At 37.9% G+C, this 19754-nt stretch overlaps 2 protein-coding genes across 7 annotated transcripts in view; both read right to left on the bottom strand.

Moving 5' to 3' along the window:
- Nucleotides 1-189, bottom strand: part of RIN3 (Ras and Rab interactor 3) — a 73571-nt gene extending 73382 nt beyond the window's left edge. For both annotated transcript variants that reach the window (XM_080396692.1, XM_080396694.1), the window contains exon 1: nucleotides 13-189. In XM_080396692.1, the coding sequence (XP_080252818.1) occupies nucleotides 13-77 (65 nt within the window). In that variant the 5' untranslated portion in view covers nucleotides 78-189. The remainder of the gene's footprint in view (nucleotides 1-12) is intronic.
- Nucleotides 190-214: 25 nt separating this feature from the next.
- SLC24A4 (solute carrier family 24 member 4) overlaps nucleotides 215-19754 on the bottom strand; it is a 109621-nt gene continuing 90081 nt past the window's right edge. For 3 of the 5 annotated variants that reach the window (XM_080396722.1, XM_080396721.1, XM_080396723.1), the window contains exons 13-17: nucleotides 13346-13512; nucleotides 11031-11145; nucleotides 9077-9189; nucleotides 8375-8440; nucleotides 215-6618 (exon numbers count right to left, since the gene is read on the bottom strand). In XM_080396722.1, coding sequence (XP_080252848.1) covers nucleotides 6466-6618; nucleotides 8375-8440; nucleotides 9077-9189; nucleotides 11031-11145; nucleotides 13346-13512 — 614 coding nt within the window. In that variant the 3' untranslated portion in view covers nucleotides 215-6465. The other 2 variants (XM_080396724.1, XM_080396725.1) reach the window with 2 other exon arrangements.

Genomic DNA, 19754 nt, shown 5'->3' with positions numbered 1-19754 from the left:
CTTTTAACTCACCCTGAATAATGCCTTGATCCAGGTGATAGTCCCTGGAATAGATGAAAATATGGGCCTTCCATCATTCAGTTCAGCAGAGTCCAGATTTCACCAAGAAAGTGCAGGTACATATCCTAGCTGGGTCCTGAAATTTTAGATTTTCAACAATAAATATGAGACAGTTTCACAGGTTCTCATCATCTGGGAAAAAAACAGCAAACACTGTCGTTGTTTATATAATTTATTGATAGTGTACATATTTTTATGTAGTGCATTACAATACTGACTGCTATAATCTTTTATAAATGCTGAATTAACTATTTTTTAAAATTTTCACAACAAAAATAATCAAATATCATGCCAACATTTTGTAACAAATTATCACATTAAATCCATTTGGATTTCATGACATATTTATCTGTACAAAGGACCCCATATCACAGAGCATTCACAGTGCATAAGGTCACAGTCATTGAAAAAATAAATAACAAGATAAATAGATTTCTGTTATTTACAGTTTACAAACCCATCCCTTTCTGTTTTCAAAGTAAGCAGTTCTAGAAAGTTTTAATAATATTTAAAGAGGTATTGCACCTCCTAAGGGTGCACTGCAAATGCCTGCAAATATGAAACACAGGGAGTTTTAAAAGGTTCGGAAGTTATTTCAGTGATCATAAATGATTTCAAATACTTTCGTGCAACGGAGAAGATAGCGGGAGCCAAATTCTACTCTCAGTTCCATGGATACATATTTGTGCCAACTATCAGGATATTAATGATCACTGGCACCACTCCCAAAAATGCGAAGGCAAGAATTTGGCCATAACTTTGCCGCACTTTCGGCCATTTGAAACATAGATGCTGCTGGGGAAGCAGATTTACAAGTGTTGATTGCATACACAACCGGTATATGAATGAAGGCCATAATCCTGCTGAAAAAACTTTCTGAAAGGAAGCATCTCGGTTGGTATTAGTCTTTCTAGAAATTATATCTTTCTGGTTTTGATATTTTCTGATACCTTTAGATTTTGTTACAATTCCCTATTGCTATAAATCAATCTTTATATTTGTCTTTCAAGTTTACCAAGATCATCTCAGTAATAAGATGGCAATGATTGCTTACATTCTTCGTGCAAGTAAAAAAGAAAAACAAATGGAATTAAAGTCAGACTGGTAATTCTTGTAAGAAAATATCCAAATGGCATTAATTTCCCATAATCATTCATTTCTTTCAGACAGTGCACTGTATGTCAGAAGTATGGTAGCAAGCAAGCAGAACAAGGTGATGTACAAATTGCCACAATCACTACACATCTCAGCCTGTGGAGAAGCTGCTACACGTATCTCACATTTCAGGACAGGGATGTATAGGATTTCACAGCTTTCTCTGGAAAGAAAATATCAGGACCCCACACGGGGGGAAATGTGAGAAAAGTGTATACTTAAATTATTCAAAAGGAGGTTTTTAAACATGTACACAGTAGGTCAGAAACTGGAATGCACATGTCAGTTGAACAACATTCTTCAGCAGAACACTGATCACTTGCATACAGTTTTCTAAATAGTTCAAGGGAATAATAAAGGGTTTGGTACAGAATTGCTGGAACTAAATGCCGTCAATTACCTAGGTAACCATCATATAAATCTACTACCCAACAAAATGAAAAATCTGGAGTTCAGACTCTCAAAAAATAGAAGGGAAATTGTGTAGTAAATGCATGCTGCAGATTTTTCCTTCTGAGTGCTTAAACACAAATAACTGTGAGATCTGAGGCTTGCAATGACATAACATTATGCTCAAAGGTGATACATTTCAATGAGAAAGATTCTTTGGTTTCACCTGGCTATCGGTGTTATTTTAGTGTCTGTTTCATGTTAAATTAGGTCCAATCTTTCCTTGGCATGAACATCAGCCTGTATTTACACAGATTAAAGTACTCTACCAAAACCATCTAACTGTACGATGCAAATAAATGGCATTACAATTGCAAGAAATCCAAGAAAGGAAGACAACAAAACTCATGAGGGATTTGTGCAACTAGAGCAAACATAACAGAAACAAGTGTGTGTAATTAAAGCACAGTCACAAAGGAAATAAAAGACAGAATAGAATCTTCCCTATAATTGCCAAGTATTAGACTAGTAAAGAACTTTTCTATTTGTTTACACGTTGACAGAATGTTTACAAATATAATCTAAAACCAGAAATTAATTAGATGTTTGTTACTGCTGCAGCAAGCAAATAAAAATTAAATAAAATTGGCACGCCAATGACTGAGCCAGGAGAAAGATGATTGACTATGCTGTACCTGTTGGGAAGACTTGAGGTGTTCTCCTAGGCTAGACTTCAGCCCAGAGAGCAGCCCTTAGATCATCAAATATTAATTAAGATAACCATAACTGTAGCTTTTTAGATTTAGACCTGTAGACCCTGAAATCTTTACTCAGGCAATACTTTATAATGCAGTACAATCGTTATGGTAATAAATGTAATCAAACACTGCTGAACTCAATGGAAACGTTCCCGCTTGCTCACTACAACCAGGGTTGCACCCTGTGGGTCTATGTGGGACTGTGCTACTCCAGTGGAACTGCAGCAGAGAAGAGCTGCTAAAAGCTCTCCTTGGCCAGCTGTAATTCAGTTTTGATCCTGCTCATACACCAGGGCAGATGCACAGTTTTGAAGTCTGAGACAAGAAACCCATTCTCTTATTTACAAGAGTGGAAATCCAAAGTGGTATCAGCAGAGCAGAAGTCCACAGATTCTGGCCAAAACTTTTAATTTGAGAAATAAATAAAATCTTCAGACTGCAAAACCAATACAATATGAGAAGATCTGAATATGACAGAAAAACCAGAAACCATGCTCCACTGTCACCTTAGAACACAGTCCAGCAAGGCACTTGGATATATGCTTAGCTTTAAAGCATGGAATCAACCCTACTGAACTTAAGCTTTGCTGGATATGGGATATCTTTTTCTGAGTTGTATTACTTTTCAGTGTTAGCATGCTGGCAATTTTCAGATCACAGTAACAGTTTTCCCTCTCACATCCACCAGCTTTCTTTTCACTCTTGAGCTAAACATTAACTTACACAACATAGTGACACGCATTCCAAACTCAGCCAGCTAACTTTTGCAATGGTTACTACAACAACATGGCTACACAATCTAACAGACACAATCTGAACAGCTGCAATATAGAACTGTACTAACTGCAGAGAGCCAAGCACAAATCACTTCTTTTCTTGACTGGAAAATGGCAAAATTTGTAGTGGTTTCCTGACCACACGAGCAAATTATTTTTTTTGTATACACATGAAAGGCACTAGTCCGCTATCACTTGGTAATAGCCTCCTGAATTACTGATACATTCTGATGTGGGTTAATCTGACATACAACAATTTGTTAATTGGATCTTTCTCGGACCATTCCGTTTATCTGCATCACTTGGTCTGTAACTACCATCTTTATTTATTTTAGCATACGGATAACAACTACATAGGGACTCTAAACTATGTCATGAGATTATGTGTCATCAAGGCCCTGATACAGCATCCAATAATTCTTTGGCAAACAATACATCCCTGGTCATGTGGTGGTGTCAGAGGAAATTCTGACTAATGTTATTTATAATGGTAAGCATGGCTAGACAGGTAAACCTGTCTCATAGCAGAAGATGCATATGAGTCCACCTCATGAAATGCAGCATTAGAATTCACCGTAAGTTGTCGTGAAGTGGGTCTATGTTTTAGGGAAGGCTACAGATGACAGGCCAGGCCGTGTGATTTAAGGTCAGCATTACCTTCTGAGACTGTCTCTTGCTATAACAGAACACTGGTTTTCTGGAGCATGTGATACTCAGTCTAGGCAGAATAATTCTAAATGATGTCTGAAGGATTGATGGCATTAGCAAACACAACTTCATGCATATTTGGGCTGGAGATCAGCTGCTACAGAACAAATCGGTACCCCATGTCTTCTAAAGTAGCCTGGCTCAGAAATACGAAGGTACAGTACAATTTGCTAGTCCTGGCACTGTAAACATTGATGCCCTCATCACTCTCAACTCAGCCGATCACTAGGCATTCAAAACTAGATTTTGGAATTACTCTTCTACAGTGTAAAGCCATCTGAGCTGCCTGACCGGTGCACAGAAGAGCAAATGTTTGCTTGGAGACAGCTAGTTCTCCAAGCCTAACCAACAGCAATACACAGGAAAAAAAAACATTTACTCAGCCCCTCTCTCTGCTCCTTTCAGCCTTGTATCTAAGCCATCACAAGATTTTCAGCAGCAAACTGTCCTCCTGAAAGATATCAGGGAAGAGAGTAAGACTAGAGAAGGATGATCCTACAGTGGTGCAGCAGTATGCTGCATGTTCACAGCCTTTCTGCAACACAAGACTCATAAAGATGAACATGAATTCCATCCCCTCAGCTTTACACTACAGCAAAAATGTCTTGAACGCCTGGAAACGGGGTCACCAGCATACTTGAGATCAAATGTGTTTCTGTCACGCTTGCCTACCGAATAAAGCATTTTAATAATGCTGTATTTGTTGCCATCCTTAGGACTGGCTAGTTTAATTACATAACTACTTAATTAAGGTGAAAAACCCTAAATGGATATCAATACTGACATTTGTAGCAAAATATAAAGCAAGTAACAAATACAGTGCTCTTTTTTCCTTAAGATTACATTGCAAGTATCCAATTCCTAAAAAAATTCACCAGCAGAACACACTCCTTAATTTATAGGAAAATAATTTTTAAAATAGCCTTAGTTGTAAACACATTGCCTGGTGTAAACAGTATTCTGCATGTGAGATGGCTAAACATAATTATTTGTCATATATGTCAAAATAAGGAACTTTCTTAGTAAGTGCTTGTTTGATAAGGTTTTGTAGTATGGTTTCATTGACACAATAATGGGATTTTTTTAATACATAATCTTAAGTGGAAAATATTAATATATTTAAAAATGCATCGACTGTTAGTTGATAGATTTGTTTTGGTTTATAAACATTAAAAAATTTTAAAAATCTATGTATAAAGTTAACTGTGCTTCTTCAGAAACTTTATGTGATCATTCACATACAGCTTTAACATTTTTGAAGTTTAGTAGCATTTGAAAATACGCTGTCTCAGTGATTTGCATTCATATGACTGCTACAATGTGGAATGTTACCCATTATTTTTAATACTCTGGGCAGATCTTGCTGTCAATTACATCCAGAGCAATTTCTTTTAACAGATTTATGCTGGTGGAAAGGATATAGAAACCTGGCTTCTGCTGGGGTTTACAAAGAAGTGTATCATGCTTCAAAACTTGCATGCAATCAAATCAAGGACCATATTCTCTTGACAGACTTGCTTTTGTCTAACTGCACTGCTTTGTGTCAGACATTCATCTTCATTAAGCTTCTGGGAATAAATAAAACATGGAGAAGAAAACACCAGCTTCTTCACTGATGAAATAAGCTTCTTCCTCCCACCAAGCAAATCAAATCATGATCATGGTGGGTTTTGTTGTCAGAAAGTCTGGATTATGTTCAGATACTACTCTCAGCTGATGACAAAACTGATAGTTACTGAGCACCCAGTTATAGTTTATTTGTTTAGTTTCTTCTAAATTTACACAATGGGCTTACAACGGCCAATGCAAAGTTTTTCTTGTGGTGTAATATTCCACAAATGTTAATTTATATTTGTGTATACAGCATTCCTCACTAATGATAAAACATATTTTTCAAGTATGTATTTCTGCATGTAATTCTCTTCTTCAGTATGCAGATAACTCTGACTTTTAGTGTGCATCATCACAAGTGATACAACATAGAACCATTTCCTCTTCTTTCTCTGCCACATTGTTCATATTCATTGAAAAGAATGGTAAATATTCAACACTGCCATCAAAAACTGTCAGTGCAGTTCCTCTATTAGCAGAGCACCTGAAGGCGGAAATGATGTCCTCAACAGTACATGCCGTGATATGTGCCTTGGACTTTCTGGTCCTGTAGTTGAGATATCTTGACTGAGCCACAAAAAGTTCTGAACTTGCCTTTCATTCTTCCATGGAAAGTAAATGTCAAAACCAAAAGAACTATAATGAATTTTCTCCCATCCTCTTGCTAACCTTGGTGGTGATGGTTGATTGTCTGCAAAAGGAGAAGGAAAACCACAACAGAATGTCCCAGAAATGGGTCATTTTAGAGTTCTGCATAAGATCCACACAGCCTCATGACTGAGCAGCAATATCCAAAGAGGAGGAAAATGCTTTGGTTGCCTCGAGCTAGCATGTTAAAAGAAAGGTATGCTTTCTTTCCACACAGGTAAAAGTGCTTGTTAGCTGATGAAGCAGGAACAACGCTCGAATTACTGATGGAAAGAAGGTAGAAATGTGAAATGCCTCCTGTCATTTACAGCACGTGTAATCGTAATCAGAAAAATTTCAGTGTCTCTCCTTGTAGTGCTTTAAAGCTCTTCTCGGCACATAGGGAAGTTGACAAAGGTGAAGACATTAAACTCTATCAATATAGAGAAACACAGGAAAATACCATAAAGAAACAACACGTAGATGCCTAATTTCCTGTCAAGTTTCCACTTATTTACATGGATTCCAAACACCTGCAAGCAAACAAAGTGTTAGTTAATTAAGCCCAAAGGAGACTTTTGGGAACAACTATTATAAACTAGAAATGAGTGTCTTTTGAATTGAGAGATCCTCAACGAAGATAAAAACATATTCTCAGTATTTTAAAGATCAAAAAAGCAACATATGTCTTTCCGACATGCATGTAAAAGCCCAAACTAAGAATTCAGACTCTGGCCTGACTCTCAGCTGTCGCAAGATCTTTTTACAAAATACTAAATGAACCCACTTCGAAGCACCTTCACAAGTTTTTTATGTAACTGAGAAACAGACACTTAGGTGTCTTGTTTCAGTCTGTGGTGCATTTTCACTACATGGGGCACATTTTAGTCATGCAGCAGTTATTCCTTGATTAGTATGATCTAAAGCACTGCACTGAACTACATGAACTACATGAATGTCTCTCCCTCCAGTGTTCCCCTACAGATCCTTATGTCCCAGCAGTACACCAGCACCTAATGTTTATTCTTTCAACCACTTCAGAAGAGGTGCCTTCTTTGAAGTTCTGCTCAGCTCCAGAACTAAGGGGAATTACAAGTTATAGGTAGCAAAGCAATGAAGTCCTCATGAAGGCACTTATTTTCAGCGTGTTGAGTGCCTGTGAATTATTGTTCCTTTTGCTCAAAACTTTCCACTGAGTTTTGCCGGGAGGGTCTGTGCAAATCATGGCATCCAGCAGAACAAATGAGACAATAACAGATCCTTCAAACCTAGGTGATACAGCTTCTTCTATGAAGAGACTCTTTTCAGAAAAGCATGACCGGCTAGCAGAGCAGCACATCTGCATAATCCTCCCATTTTTTTCCAAAGTGCTGATTACCAATATGCATGCAGCAACATCACATACAAATGTCTACAGAACATTTGTTTGTTCTTTCACTGACATTGTGCAGCATGGCAGAACTGGGGTAAGACGAGAAGAGAACAGGCTCCCACAGCTTAAGTATCAGGTGCATTAGGAAGTTAGTGGCAGAGTGAACAGCCCTGGTCATTCTAACACTTAAGTCGTGCACAGGTGATGTGGAGTTTTATAGGACGTAGTCATGCAACAGTGTGAAATCTCCAGTGATGATCCCCTCCTCTACTGAGCCTCTGCAGGCAATGAGTGAAAGATGTTAGTACAGTGGATATTTTTATACCTTTGGGATTTGATTCTTCCCACAGAGGTTCCCTGGGAGTCAGCAGGAGCAGACCTTAAGTACCAGCAAAATTGACTTTTGAAACAGAGTTATTGTTTCACCTTAACAAGTCATGTGTTACAACTGTCTTATGCTGACTGACATTTAGCATGCCTGTTCAAAGTCCTGAGGTTCACAGTCCTTACAGACTAGTCTTCATTAAAAGTTTTAGCTACAGCACTTGATTAGTCCAGGCTGGTTTTGGGAAACAAGGGCGAAGGGTGATGATGCATACCTGGGTCTTGTTCCAACATAAAGCAGAGACAGGCCTGGGGTATGTAGCTGGACACAGGAGCACAGAAGTATCATTGGATCCCACAATTTGAACACTGCCACTGAAACCAATGGGGCCAACACTGAGGTCCCTGAGGACACTGGGGCTCACTGAGGACAATGGGAGCTTTTAAACTCATGGCATTGCTAGAAGAATGATACTTGACAAGAACCAATGCTTTGGGAATAAGACGTATTTCCATTTTATCCTTCTATAACGTGTAAATACCTAGTAAGTATTTTGCAATTGGAATACATGGGGAGACACTCAGATACTTACAGTAAGTGCCACTGATCCTAGCAAAAGTGCAACTGAGTAGACCAGTCCTTTGCTGTTTATCTTAACCTGTGGGAATTAGAAGAGACCTTTAAAATGCTCAGCATATACCTGTGCTGTGCAGATCAGAAATCAATTTACTGATTTATGGTCCGCGTTCTGTTTTGAATAGTGACTGACTTACACATTTTAAACTATGCCAATCCATGACAGATTTAACATAATGAAGAACAGGAAGATTAAGGAATCAAAATAAATGTATAAGCAATCCCACTTCTGTAAAAAAAAATAAAATCAACATTTATAATGGATTTTATGTTAAAAGAGTCTCAGGAGAGAGAGATATGCTGTTATTCTCATTTTACAGACAAAAATAGCAAGGTATAGGGAGACAGACAGGTGTGCTTGAAGCTGTGTAGTAGTAAGAAAATGACAGAGCCATGAACAGTTACCCATGGTACTATTTTTTCTGCTATAGAGTATAATGTACTCCAGCTGACAAACAGGGAATTAATTGCAGCTTGTGGAAGAACTGCTTCCTTAACTCCCTGTTCCTTGGCCAAGAAATAACACCTTATTTAGCAACCAATAACACGCTCTGCAGGTTGTTTATTTTTTTAAACTTCATTTGCATGTTTTCTTTTTAGGATATATCTTTTTGAAATACACAAAAGAACAAATTAAAGATTTTCTAAGTATACATACAATTGATCCATAATCAATCGCCATGGTCTGCAAACCCCATGGAACGCCAAGGCCCACCAGAATGTCAAAGACATTGCTCCCTATTGTGTTGGATACTGCCATGTCACCAAGGCCTGAAGAGAAAAAAAAAAACAACTCTTGGGTAAAAACAAAGTATAGGACCATTACTCTGTGTACTAGAGGAAACTAAAGGGGAATGATTTGCACTGATCAGAGTATCTGAGGTAGGGAGACAATTTCCATAACCTTTGCATGACTTCTGAAAAAAGTATGCAAAAATTGCTCACTCCAACTACATCTTCCTTGTGCCTTGGAGACTTTTACTGGGTGTGTGGTATCCATTCACTATCTGAGTTCAATGCCAATGAAAAAACAAGTCTTGATCTAGGTAGTCTGCAGCCACAGGGAACCTGGAGATTATCTACTGAATTTAATATGTGGCATGTGGCCTTTATCTCATGTGAACGATGAAAAGTGATCCTGAAAAAACCCCAACCTAATGGTAGTCAAAAATAATAAGCACTTCTGTAGGGCTTAATCAGCAATGATTTCACCTCAGGAACAATAAGATGCTACAGGAAAGGAAAAAAGGAGTGAATGGTCGTGAAGTCCCTAGGCATTACTCAAAATCTACTCCTAATGCCCGTCACTGGCTCACATCTCATTCTGCACCGATGTCAAGGATGTGAGGAAAGCAGAATTCTTCTCTGCCTCTGCTGATTTCCCTTAGGCACTGGCCTATTGAATCACTTTTTGCCAAGTTAGTGCTTACCTTCACTTTCAGAGGAAACAATTGTTACAGTATTTTTGCCTAATGCTAAAGAACTAATCTAAAGAAGCAGTCTGTTCATTTGAAAATGTAACATGTTTTCCTTCTGTTTTTGTAAAAAATCTGTCCACTTTAGTACTACATATGGAAAACTAATTTAGTGGGAAGGTAGTTCCATAAGAATCCTGAATACTTTTTTTACTGCTCTTTGTGAGATTTTCCTGCACACAACAAATCATACAACCTGGACAATGAAATATTTGAAATATATAATTATTTTCAATCAAGCAACATTTAACAGCCTACTCCTATCTCAGACTACAAAGGTGGGGCTTTTGAGTACTTCATTTATCACTTCAGAACCCTTGTTGTTTGCCCAATGATGTGTGCTGGAGATCTCATCATCTGGAAAAAAAAAAAAAAGACTATGGGAATTGGAATAGTGTAAAAGAATATAATTAGGACCTTTTCTTATTCTGCTGCAGTACAGGAGATCACACTGTCAGGTTTAATGTTTTTCAACACCAGGAAGGGACATTGCTACGGGTATTTCTCAAGGGAAAAATGAAATGTAAAGAAACTTAATCACGACTTCAAGATACATGAGAAAGCCTTTGACAATTTCAGTTGGAAAGCTGATGAGGACATAGCTGACATTTACCTAAAACCCTTTCCAGTGTGGCTATTCATATATCCCCAGTGGGAAAGAGGTTTGCATTTAGATGAGAAGTATGCCTGGAGCAACATCACTTCTGCCAGATCCTCATAAACCACTTCACTTCCTTTGGTTCAAGAGGTCTTCTAGAGATCATGCAAGTTTTACATGGACAAGTGCTGGTCACCATATATTCTTCAATGCAGTTTTTAATAGCTGATATTCCAGTTTTGTCTACTACTTTAATCTTTTTACCCTGACTGATGCATACCGTGCATGGGATATCTGAGTGTTGAATGACCTGCTAAGAATGCTAGGGTGCACCCAGTCCCAAGAAGCAAAAGAACAGAACAGGGACTACTTTTTGGTTCACTATGATTAGCAAAGTGTTCTGTCTTTTACTGAGGCCCCGAAAGAGTCAAAATAAAAGAAAAAAAGAATAAAATTGCATTGAGAATTTGTGTGTATGAGGAAAGTAAATCACAGAGCATGTGTGTAAGATTGCAGTTATGCTTCAGCAGACACAGTACCTTGTCTTGCTACTATTAAACTGGCCATGCAGTCCGGGACGCTTGTTCCTGCAGCTAGGAAAGTAATGCCCATGATCACATCTGGTATCCCAAGGGTGTATCCAATCACAGTCACCTGAACAGTGAGGAAAACAGATTAACCTATCATATTTGGAAAGTTTCCTCATTCCAATACAGTTGTGGCATACACTTAACTTTGATTTCTGGTGTGGACCCTAACATGATTAGACTCAGGATACTTAGCCATTTCTGCACATTAAATCATTGTGAAGTAACCGGCCTAAAACCAACCCTGTGAAAAGGAAAAGTACTTTGGGTCACATTATTCAACATCTTATGAACAAACAAAAAGTCCTTCTAACAGGACATACTGATCTTTTAAGGAGAAACACAGACATTATCCAACCTGTGGGATCTTTTTTATTCCCAAGAATAGCAAATTTCTTGCTGGTTCTATTCTCAAAAGGACTGCAACCAATTTATATTGTAATATAGGGGCAGAGATATAAAGAACTTGGTTTATCCCAACACATGAAGAAAGAACCACTGTCTTGCATGACTTCTGATATAATCTAAAAGGGACCTGGTCTGGTTATACTGTCTCCTGAGAGTCCAGATGCAGCTTTAAAAGAGCTTAGGGAATGGCTGGCGCCTGTAGTAGAGCTCTTGGAAAGGACAGGGAACTGTATTTAGCTGGAACATCTGAAGAAGGCTGAAAAAACATCAAGAAAACAGACTGAACAGGCAGCTGAAAAGGAAATAGTCTTCTGAGAGTGAGAAGTCTGAGTCAGGGACAGGCAGCTGCTTCCCTGCTGAGACTGCTAAGGGTGGAAGTCTTTAAGGCTCTGTGTCGTTGTCATGAAAACGTTTGCCAGTCCCTTACATGAGGAAAACTGGACCCTTCACCAAAGAAAAGGTGTATTTTAGGAACTCGCTCACAGACCTTATTCTCAGGGGCTGTGACTCAGAAAGAGGAGTGGGCATGATTCTCCTGCTGCAAGTGGTAATGTGGTATTCGAGTCTGGTTGCCTCTTAAAATAAGCTGTGTTGCAGCCTCCATGAGCACATCTCTCATTTGTGAAGGGGATATCTACAAAAGGAACCAAGGTAGAGAGTGTGGCCTTTCAAAGGACATATTGTGTGAAACGAAATGAGTGGCTTTGGCACCAGTATGCCAGGCAGAACGACTGGCTGGTATGTGAACTTCTCCAACATAGTCTATGTTAAGAGGATTACTTCACAATGCAAAACTTACATAGAAAGCTGCAAAAAGTATATAGAAGACAATCTTCCACAAGAGGAAACATAAAGCAGTTCACAAATGTCTGACACATTTGAGGAAGGTAGAGATGTTCTCCACCCAAAAAATAATTTGCAGGTAAGAAGCTCATGAATAAAAATTCTTCCATATGCATGACTAGAAAAGTGTGTGTACGTATATATATGAGTGTGTATATGTGAGACTATATATATTCCAGTATGAAACCAGCTGAAGGTTTCTTCACTGTATTTTCCTTTAAAAGGAAATACGGCCATATAAATTCTTTAGCAGCACATCCTACCAATCTTCCACTTACAGGTATATATAACTTCTTGTCTTTCCGTCTTTTACTGTAGAAAAGGTAACTTTCTATACTTCAAAAGTATGGCTAATTTTTCCACCCCAGAAACTATTTGAGGACCTTTCCTATTCATGCCTCTTCTCTCACTGAAAACATAAACTTGAGAAACTGAAAGAGGGTAAGAAAGAAAATATAGGAACTTATTCAAATCTTCAAGTAAGTGTGCTCCTGAACTGACAACAATTTACAGGTCTGCATCCAACATACTGCTTCTCACAGATCTAGGGCAAATGGAAACATACCTGCAATACTCTTCACTAAGAAGGATTTCCTTGCATTTTCCAGTCTACTCAAAGTGTTTTTCACCACTTCTGAGCTCAAATTTTGCCATCCATCTGCCTTTTATGCATGTTTCAGTATCAGACCCTGTAGCCAAATTTCTAAAGGTGTCTCAGCTGTCGATAGTTAAACATTTTAATTTAAACTCCTTTTTATTATTAGGATGTGGATGTCCACATTCTCTTGAAAATCAAGCTGGCACCTTCCTGTATGGTATTGGGTCCTATACAGCAAAGGCCCAATTACCTGGGCAGAAAAGAACAGCAGAAAGCTAGAATTATAATAATTAGAGTATGAGCTGAAGAGGCTGCATTAAAATTACATGCCTTTCTTTAACAAATACACAAAAGTTCTATTATCTATTTTGAGATGTGTACTTCACTTAGTGTGGGAAGTCCTGCTACATGTACTTACCATCCACACCATAAAGTAGGAGAACAAGGCAATCCAGAGAGTGGATAATACGAACGTCATCATAAAACACTTCTCCCACCGTGGTTTACTGCAGTTTGGAATGGTGCAAAAGAGCACAAATATCAACGGCCATGTCAAAATCCATTTAACTTTGTTCATTTTTCCATCTGCAGGGCAAAGAAAGGAAAGAACCAGTTCAGCTTTCCCATCCCCAGTTACACTTCTTTGAACACAACAGATAATCCCAGAAGATCCCAGAAGGATGTTTACAACTGTGCATATCAGCTCATTTTCCAGTACACCTTTCAGCTATACTTGGTCTCATCACTCTCACCAGGTTCTGCATGCACATCCAGAATCTTATCGTTCAGCCTGCCAAAGTCTGTAAATATTTTTTTTTAAAAAAATATCTGTAAATCCATTAAAGAATTACAATGATTTATTTAAAAACATGGCTGATTTTAAAACAAAAATTAAGTCACATTTGTTGCTCTTTCAAATACCTGTATTACTATGAATCCAAAATAAAAGAAACAACACCAAAACCAAACAACCAAACCCCTCCCCCACCATGCCTCTTAAAAAGGATGATGGAAATTCCTGTAGTGAAAATAACCTGTACCTTCTGTGCAGCAACAGAAAATACCTTTACAGAAAACAGAAGCACAGACCCAACCTACGAACGTAACAAACTTCTTTTACACACTTCACTGTGGTCACTTGGGCGGAACTTTTAAACTGGTACTTAGGAGATCTAGACTTGTTACCTCTCTCTAACCGCACACGGTACTACCTTGAGATTGTCTCTTATCCCCTATAATAAAGAAAACTGAAGATACTGACATCCCTCATATCACACAGCTCTCCAAATTCAATGGGTGAGAAATACCAGAGAACTGTCATCACTGAAGACAAGTACAGACTTTCTCATTTTTTAAAACTGTGAAGTATTGTAAATGTGCACATAAATCACATAAAGAATTATTATTTTATTATTGGGACATAGATAAATGGGACACTTGTATGTTTCATGAAGTATCCTGCAAGTAGGCTACCAAATTTGTTTATAGGCTAAACCAAAGTAGCACTACCAACAGCACGGTGGGTTTTGTTTGCGTTTTCTTTACATCGTTTTAGAACTGTGCTAGGAAGGATTTCCATCATTAACTGGTAATGATATGCATGAGTCACAATATGTCATTTTGAATAAAATGGTTGATAGCATTGAAGAAAATCATCAGGAATACCTTCCAGTTAAGTTATTTAGCTAGATTATAAAGGGCAGGTAATAATCAGTGAAAGCTCTTATCAATTTCACCAGGAATTTTCTTTCAGCAAGAATATGGGGGTTTAAGGTTAATTTAATGGGAGTTTTTGTCAGTGAATTTAATCAGATTGAAATCTGTCCTCTGGACCAGAGTGCACCAGATGCAATGAAATTAAATATTGAACATTTAAAAATTAATAATACTTTTGTAATTTATGAGGCTATTTACTAATCTAATTTAACTTGGTGAGTCCAAATGCAAGTCTTTATTAATTTACTTCAGTATGTATTCTAGTACTAAATTGTCATGCTTAAGTTACAAATCAGCTCCTTAACTTGAGATTTTCTTGTGGATTTGGAGATGTCATTAACCCACCAGGAAATGTTAGATTAAGATTGGCTCTTTATTCCCATGTAGCTTGTGGCTGTAGAACTTGTAACACATAAAACTACTGAAGTCTCCTATGGTCAATTCTAATTCTAAAATTTTACATGTCACTGGGCTCTATTACAGATTTTACAGGAAAGTCCTTGTTCCCTCTGGTTCCATACACTGCTATACAGATTTTTTAAACAATTATCTTTTCTGTTCAGAAAGTGATACTTCTTAGCTCACATCTCACTTTAAATCTGTTAACAAGGCTGTGAATATCCTATAGTAATTTATACCTCCTCCTGTTTAATTTGTTACAGTTTTGATCATTGAAAGACTCCTGGCTAGTTATTTTGCACTCTTTGTCTACCCAAGTTGCTAAGCTTGCTTCATAGTCAAACAAGTCAGCATGGCCTAGGCCAGTAATTTCTTTAGTGTGTAATTCCAAATACAGGGCGAGTGGGTGGTGACTTTGACAGGAAAAAAGCATGGAGCAGATTCTGATCTGATGTGGGTATAGTCTGACTGACTTCAGTGCTGCTACACACAGGAGATTCAGTCCCATTTCCCTTTTCAATAACATGAATACAAGCAACAAAATCGCATGGAGAAAAATAGAGACTAAATAGATGCACTCAGTCTCTTCTGGGGAATACGTATCTTGACAGGGATGTTGTCTAGATGCCCTGAATTAAACAAGTGCTTAACTGTGAGAATTCACAGTGCCTTTACCACTAGCATTGCTATTATGCTTGCTTAGTTCCACAAAAATGGAAATATTAGTGGAGTACTTGCCTTTCCCTTATCTTTGCTCAGTTTGAATAGATGCCTGTCCATTAAATTCCTGGCTCTATTAGTGGATGCTTCATCCACACGTCATGAGTCAGAACTGTTTTTTTACAGCTAGATGATTAGTGGAAATGACATTTGCATACATTACATCGCACCCAGGCTTGAGATTTAGGGAATAACAACTGCATGTAATTCTGGGTTTTGCTGGGTTAACAGAGAAGCTGACCGGCCATTTGCAGTTAGCCTGGAATAGTTCTGAACCACCATGGCCAAAGCAGCCTACCTGACACCGTGTCAGGGTTTGCTAGCTTTTATAAATGTTTATATAAAGCCTTAAGTATACCTCATCTTGGTTCTGCCTTAGGCCATATTCTTCAGCTCCTACTATGCTGGGTCATGGAACTTGTGTGGCACCCAGTGCCAAATAAGTATTCTCTTACTCTGTAACTCAGTAGATTTAAGAATTTAATAAGTAAGTTTAGCAGCAATCTCAATAAAGTGAGAATTTATTTCTTTAGGAAATGGATAACTTCACTCATTTTCCCTGGCTTAGATGACTGCACAAAGAATATACAGCTTGAAAATTTTATTTTTATTCTTTTTAGTTCTTTTGAAATGACTTCTTGTGCTGCTCTGTTGTTTTGGTTTTGACCACCCACTCTAAAATAATAACTAAAATTATTTAGTAATAAATTTATTGAATTGGGGCATGTTTTTAGTTCATGACAAATTGTTTTATGATTTTTGCTTAGCTCCCTAGTACATCTGCAAAGAAGAACATTATCATTGTAATTTAGGCTATTATTCAATACATAGCTGTTCTGCAAAAACACAGTCCCATTACAAGACCTTAGCTCAGTTGTTTTAATAGCAGTACTGGCCACTCCTGTGGACCCTGGGTCTGAAGGCTCCTGCAGCAACCCACATAGCTGAGAAAAGTTGTATTTTGTTTGTTGCACACCTCACCACAACTATGAAAGAATATTGCTTAAGTCTATCTGCAAAATGAGAAAGGCTTCCTGGAGTTTACTAATGATTTCTATTTTTCTAGGGTTTTTTGCTTTTAACAATGGTAAACTTAGAAAAATAAGGCACGTCCAGGCTGGCCTAGGAAGATTATTGGTGCAGATTTTTTTGGTGCTCCACTTCATTATTTTTTATTTCCTTTTTTTATCTTTTTAAATCTCTGTACCATTTTTCATTTGGGAAAAAAACATCCAACACACCAACCAACCAAACCCAACTGGGGAAAAGTGACTTTTAAACCTCTTGGCCCTCATTAGGCTATATACTTACACACATATCATTGCCAATATTAATTCAAATCTTGACCTGGAAAGGTGTAACAGTCACATACACACCTCCACACTGGGACCTTTGTAATAACCCAGAAAGCTAGCACATTTCTCTAGAAAGTTCTGTTGTTCATCAGAGTTAAGACTGATTGGAAAACTTTAATATAGGTAAATTAGCCAGTCTGAAAGCCTAATTAATTTCTGAGCATGTGCAGTATCCACAACACAACAGAATAATATAGATTTTTGTGCCGAGTATGGTACTCAACAAAGAAACAACTGAAATAGATACAACAAACTAGATCCATTGTGATTTTTCCATCAGAATTATTTTCCACTGAAAAATGCCTTTGTTGCAAAATAAAAAAAATCGAAGAAAATGGTTTTTAATTTGTTGTTAGGAAAATTAATACAGCAGCTGCCTCTTCACCTTCTTGGAAAATCTTTATTGATTTCAGCTCTGCAACTTTCCATAGGAATTGTGGAGGCAAGAGAGACTGTGTTACCACATTAGCGACAGGCTATCTAGTGTGTAAAAGGGTATCCGAGAAGGCACAACCTTTGTCAGCCTTCCAAGTGGGCAGCTGATATATTAAAACATTCTTATTGCAATTCTCCTGCAACAGAGCTTTGGAAACTATTCTTTTTTTTCTGTGGAAAATACCAAGGTTTTACTCCTCATTCTCATCCAAAAGAAACTGTTTTCCAAACTACTGACACTTTTCTCGGAAGTTCCATTTTCCAGAATACAAGTTCCAAATTCCAGACCATGAGATCTATCCAAAACAACTCAGATTTCTATTTTCAGCCTGTGCCTTTACCACACTTTGTATATTTGGATTTATGCCTGTAATCTTCTCTTAAAACATATTTTTGGTACAGTGGGAACTGGTCTTGAGAAAAGGATTTGCTTCAGTAAGCAGAAACAAGTTTTAGTCTCAGATTACTACAGGTTTACACAGAACAATATTCAACAAGAATAAAACAGAACTGAGCAGAGGTCCTCCCCATACCTTGTTTGACTTGGCTGGATTTTGGCATGGTTATTTTGTATGTTTTATCCTTACTGTTCACTTTATCAATGTTTTTTTTAAGGGAGATCTGGGATTTAGAGACTTCCTCAAGTCTCTCTTTGCCCTTTCAGAATGAAGTGATGCGTTACCAAATGAAACCGTTGCCCACGTTTCTTCCAATTTATCTTATGTATCCTCCTCCAAGGTCAAGCACACTCAGTGCTTTTCTACAAAAGCAGCGTGGTGCATGAGGTCCAAGCACACGAAGCAAATCAAAGTGCAGTACATGAGGACAACAGTGAGATGTGCCTCAGAAGCACACTTGTGTTCTGAAATAAAATTCTAAGTTAGGTGCGCCATTACAAAGGCAATGGCAAGAAGCTCTTCCAAAAAAAGCATTTCAGAATACTACAGTTAGGTCCTGCTCTGAACTACCTTCTTGGAAGAGCTTTTCTCTTGCATCATCAAAGTAGTTATGGAAACTAGCTCTCTTCCTAACTCAGCCATCTAAGTCATGTTTCCAAAAAAGTGCCATAAAGCTGGCCAAAAAAAAAAAGTCTGAGGAACAAGTACAAAGTGAAAAAAAAAAATCACAATAAATCTTACTTCAAATACATTAGCAGCAGGAAGTCTGATGGGTCCACTAGTGATCAAAGTATACAGGAATACTGAGAGAACACAGGGGCATTGCAGAGAAGCTGAAAGAACTCTGCATCAGTGTTTGCAGAGACAAACTACAGTGGTTTCTACATGGAACTCTTTTCTGTCTCTAGCTCGACCTTGAGGACAAACAAATCCATAGGGGATATAACAAAGAGCTACAGCATCCTGAGTGTTTAAGTGAGGTACGTGGGGTTTGCTTTGTTCACTGTGTATTCCAATAAAAGACAACATCAAATGAAGCTAACAGGAGCCAGATTCAAAGCAAGTAAAAGGAAATGGTTCTTCACACAACCATGAAACTCCTTCCCAAAGGATGTTATGGGTGTTATATGTTTACAAAGATTCAATAAGTAGTAGACAGGTTAATGAAAAAGAAATATATAGAGGATTTTTAAATATTCAGACATTACACCCAGTCTAAAAAGGTCCTTGAGCTGAAAACAGCTGAAGGCCACCTTGTCCTGTCTCATTCTTCCTCAGGCTTCTTCATGAAGTCATGGTTGCAGTCAGAATACTGGACAAGATAAACATTTGGTTTGACCAAGTATAAATGTTTTTTACCTTTTTAGTAGATACTGTTAATTCCGTTTTGCTTCTGTCCTACATGTTGTCTTTGTACTTTGGATCCATACAAAAATGGGCAGGACTGCTAATCTCCTTCGTTGCCACCCTGTTTTAGCTCTGGGTATTATTATCCTTCCTATTTTAGCTAATACCATCATGACATATAAAGCATCCATGGTCCAATCCTGTAAGAGGAGTTCTTTATTTTTGTGAAACCTGCAGGAGCTGAGAACACTGAGAATTTTAAAGTATCCTGAACATGTGACAGTGAATGGGATTCCAGGACTCAAAGAGCTGCACAGAAGTGCTATTCTGAGTCTGGGCTCTAAAAGACTACTGAGTGATGCAAGGGCTTTTATGCATAGTTTCATTGTCAACAAATACCTGCTCAGTTTCATCCTGCTTTATTCTGATTTGTGGTGTGTTTTTTTTTTTTTAAAAG

Source organism: Falco punctatus (genome assembly GCF_963210335.1).
Source record: "Falco punctatus genome assembly, chromosome: 7".
NCBI classification, from domain to species: domain Eukaryota; kingdom Metazoa; phylum Chordata; class Aves; order Falconiformes; family Falconidae; genus Falco; species Falco punctatus.
This window is presented reverse-complemented; position numbering and strand designations above follow the sequence as displayed.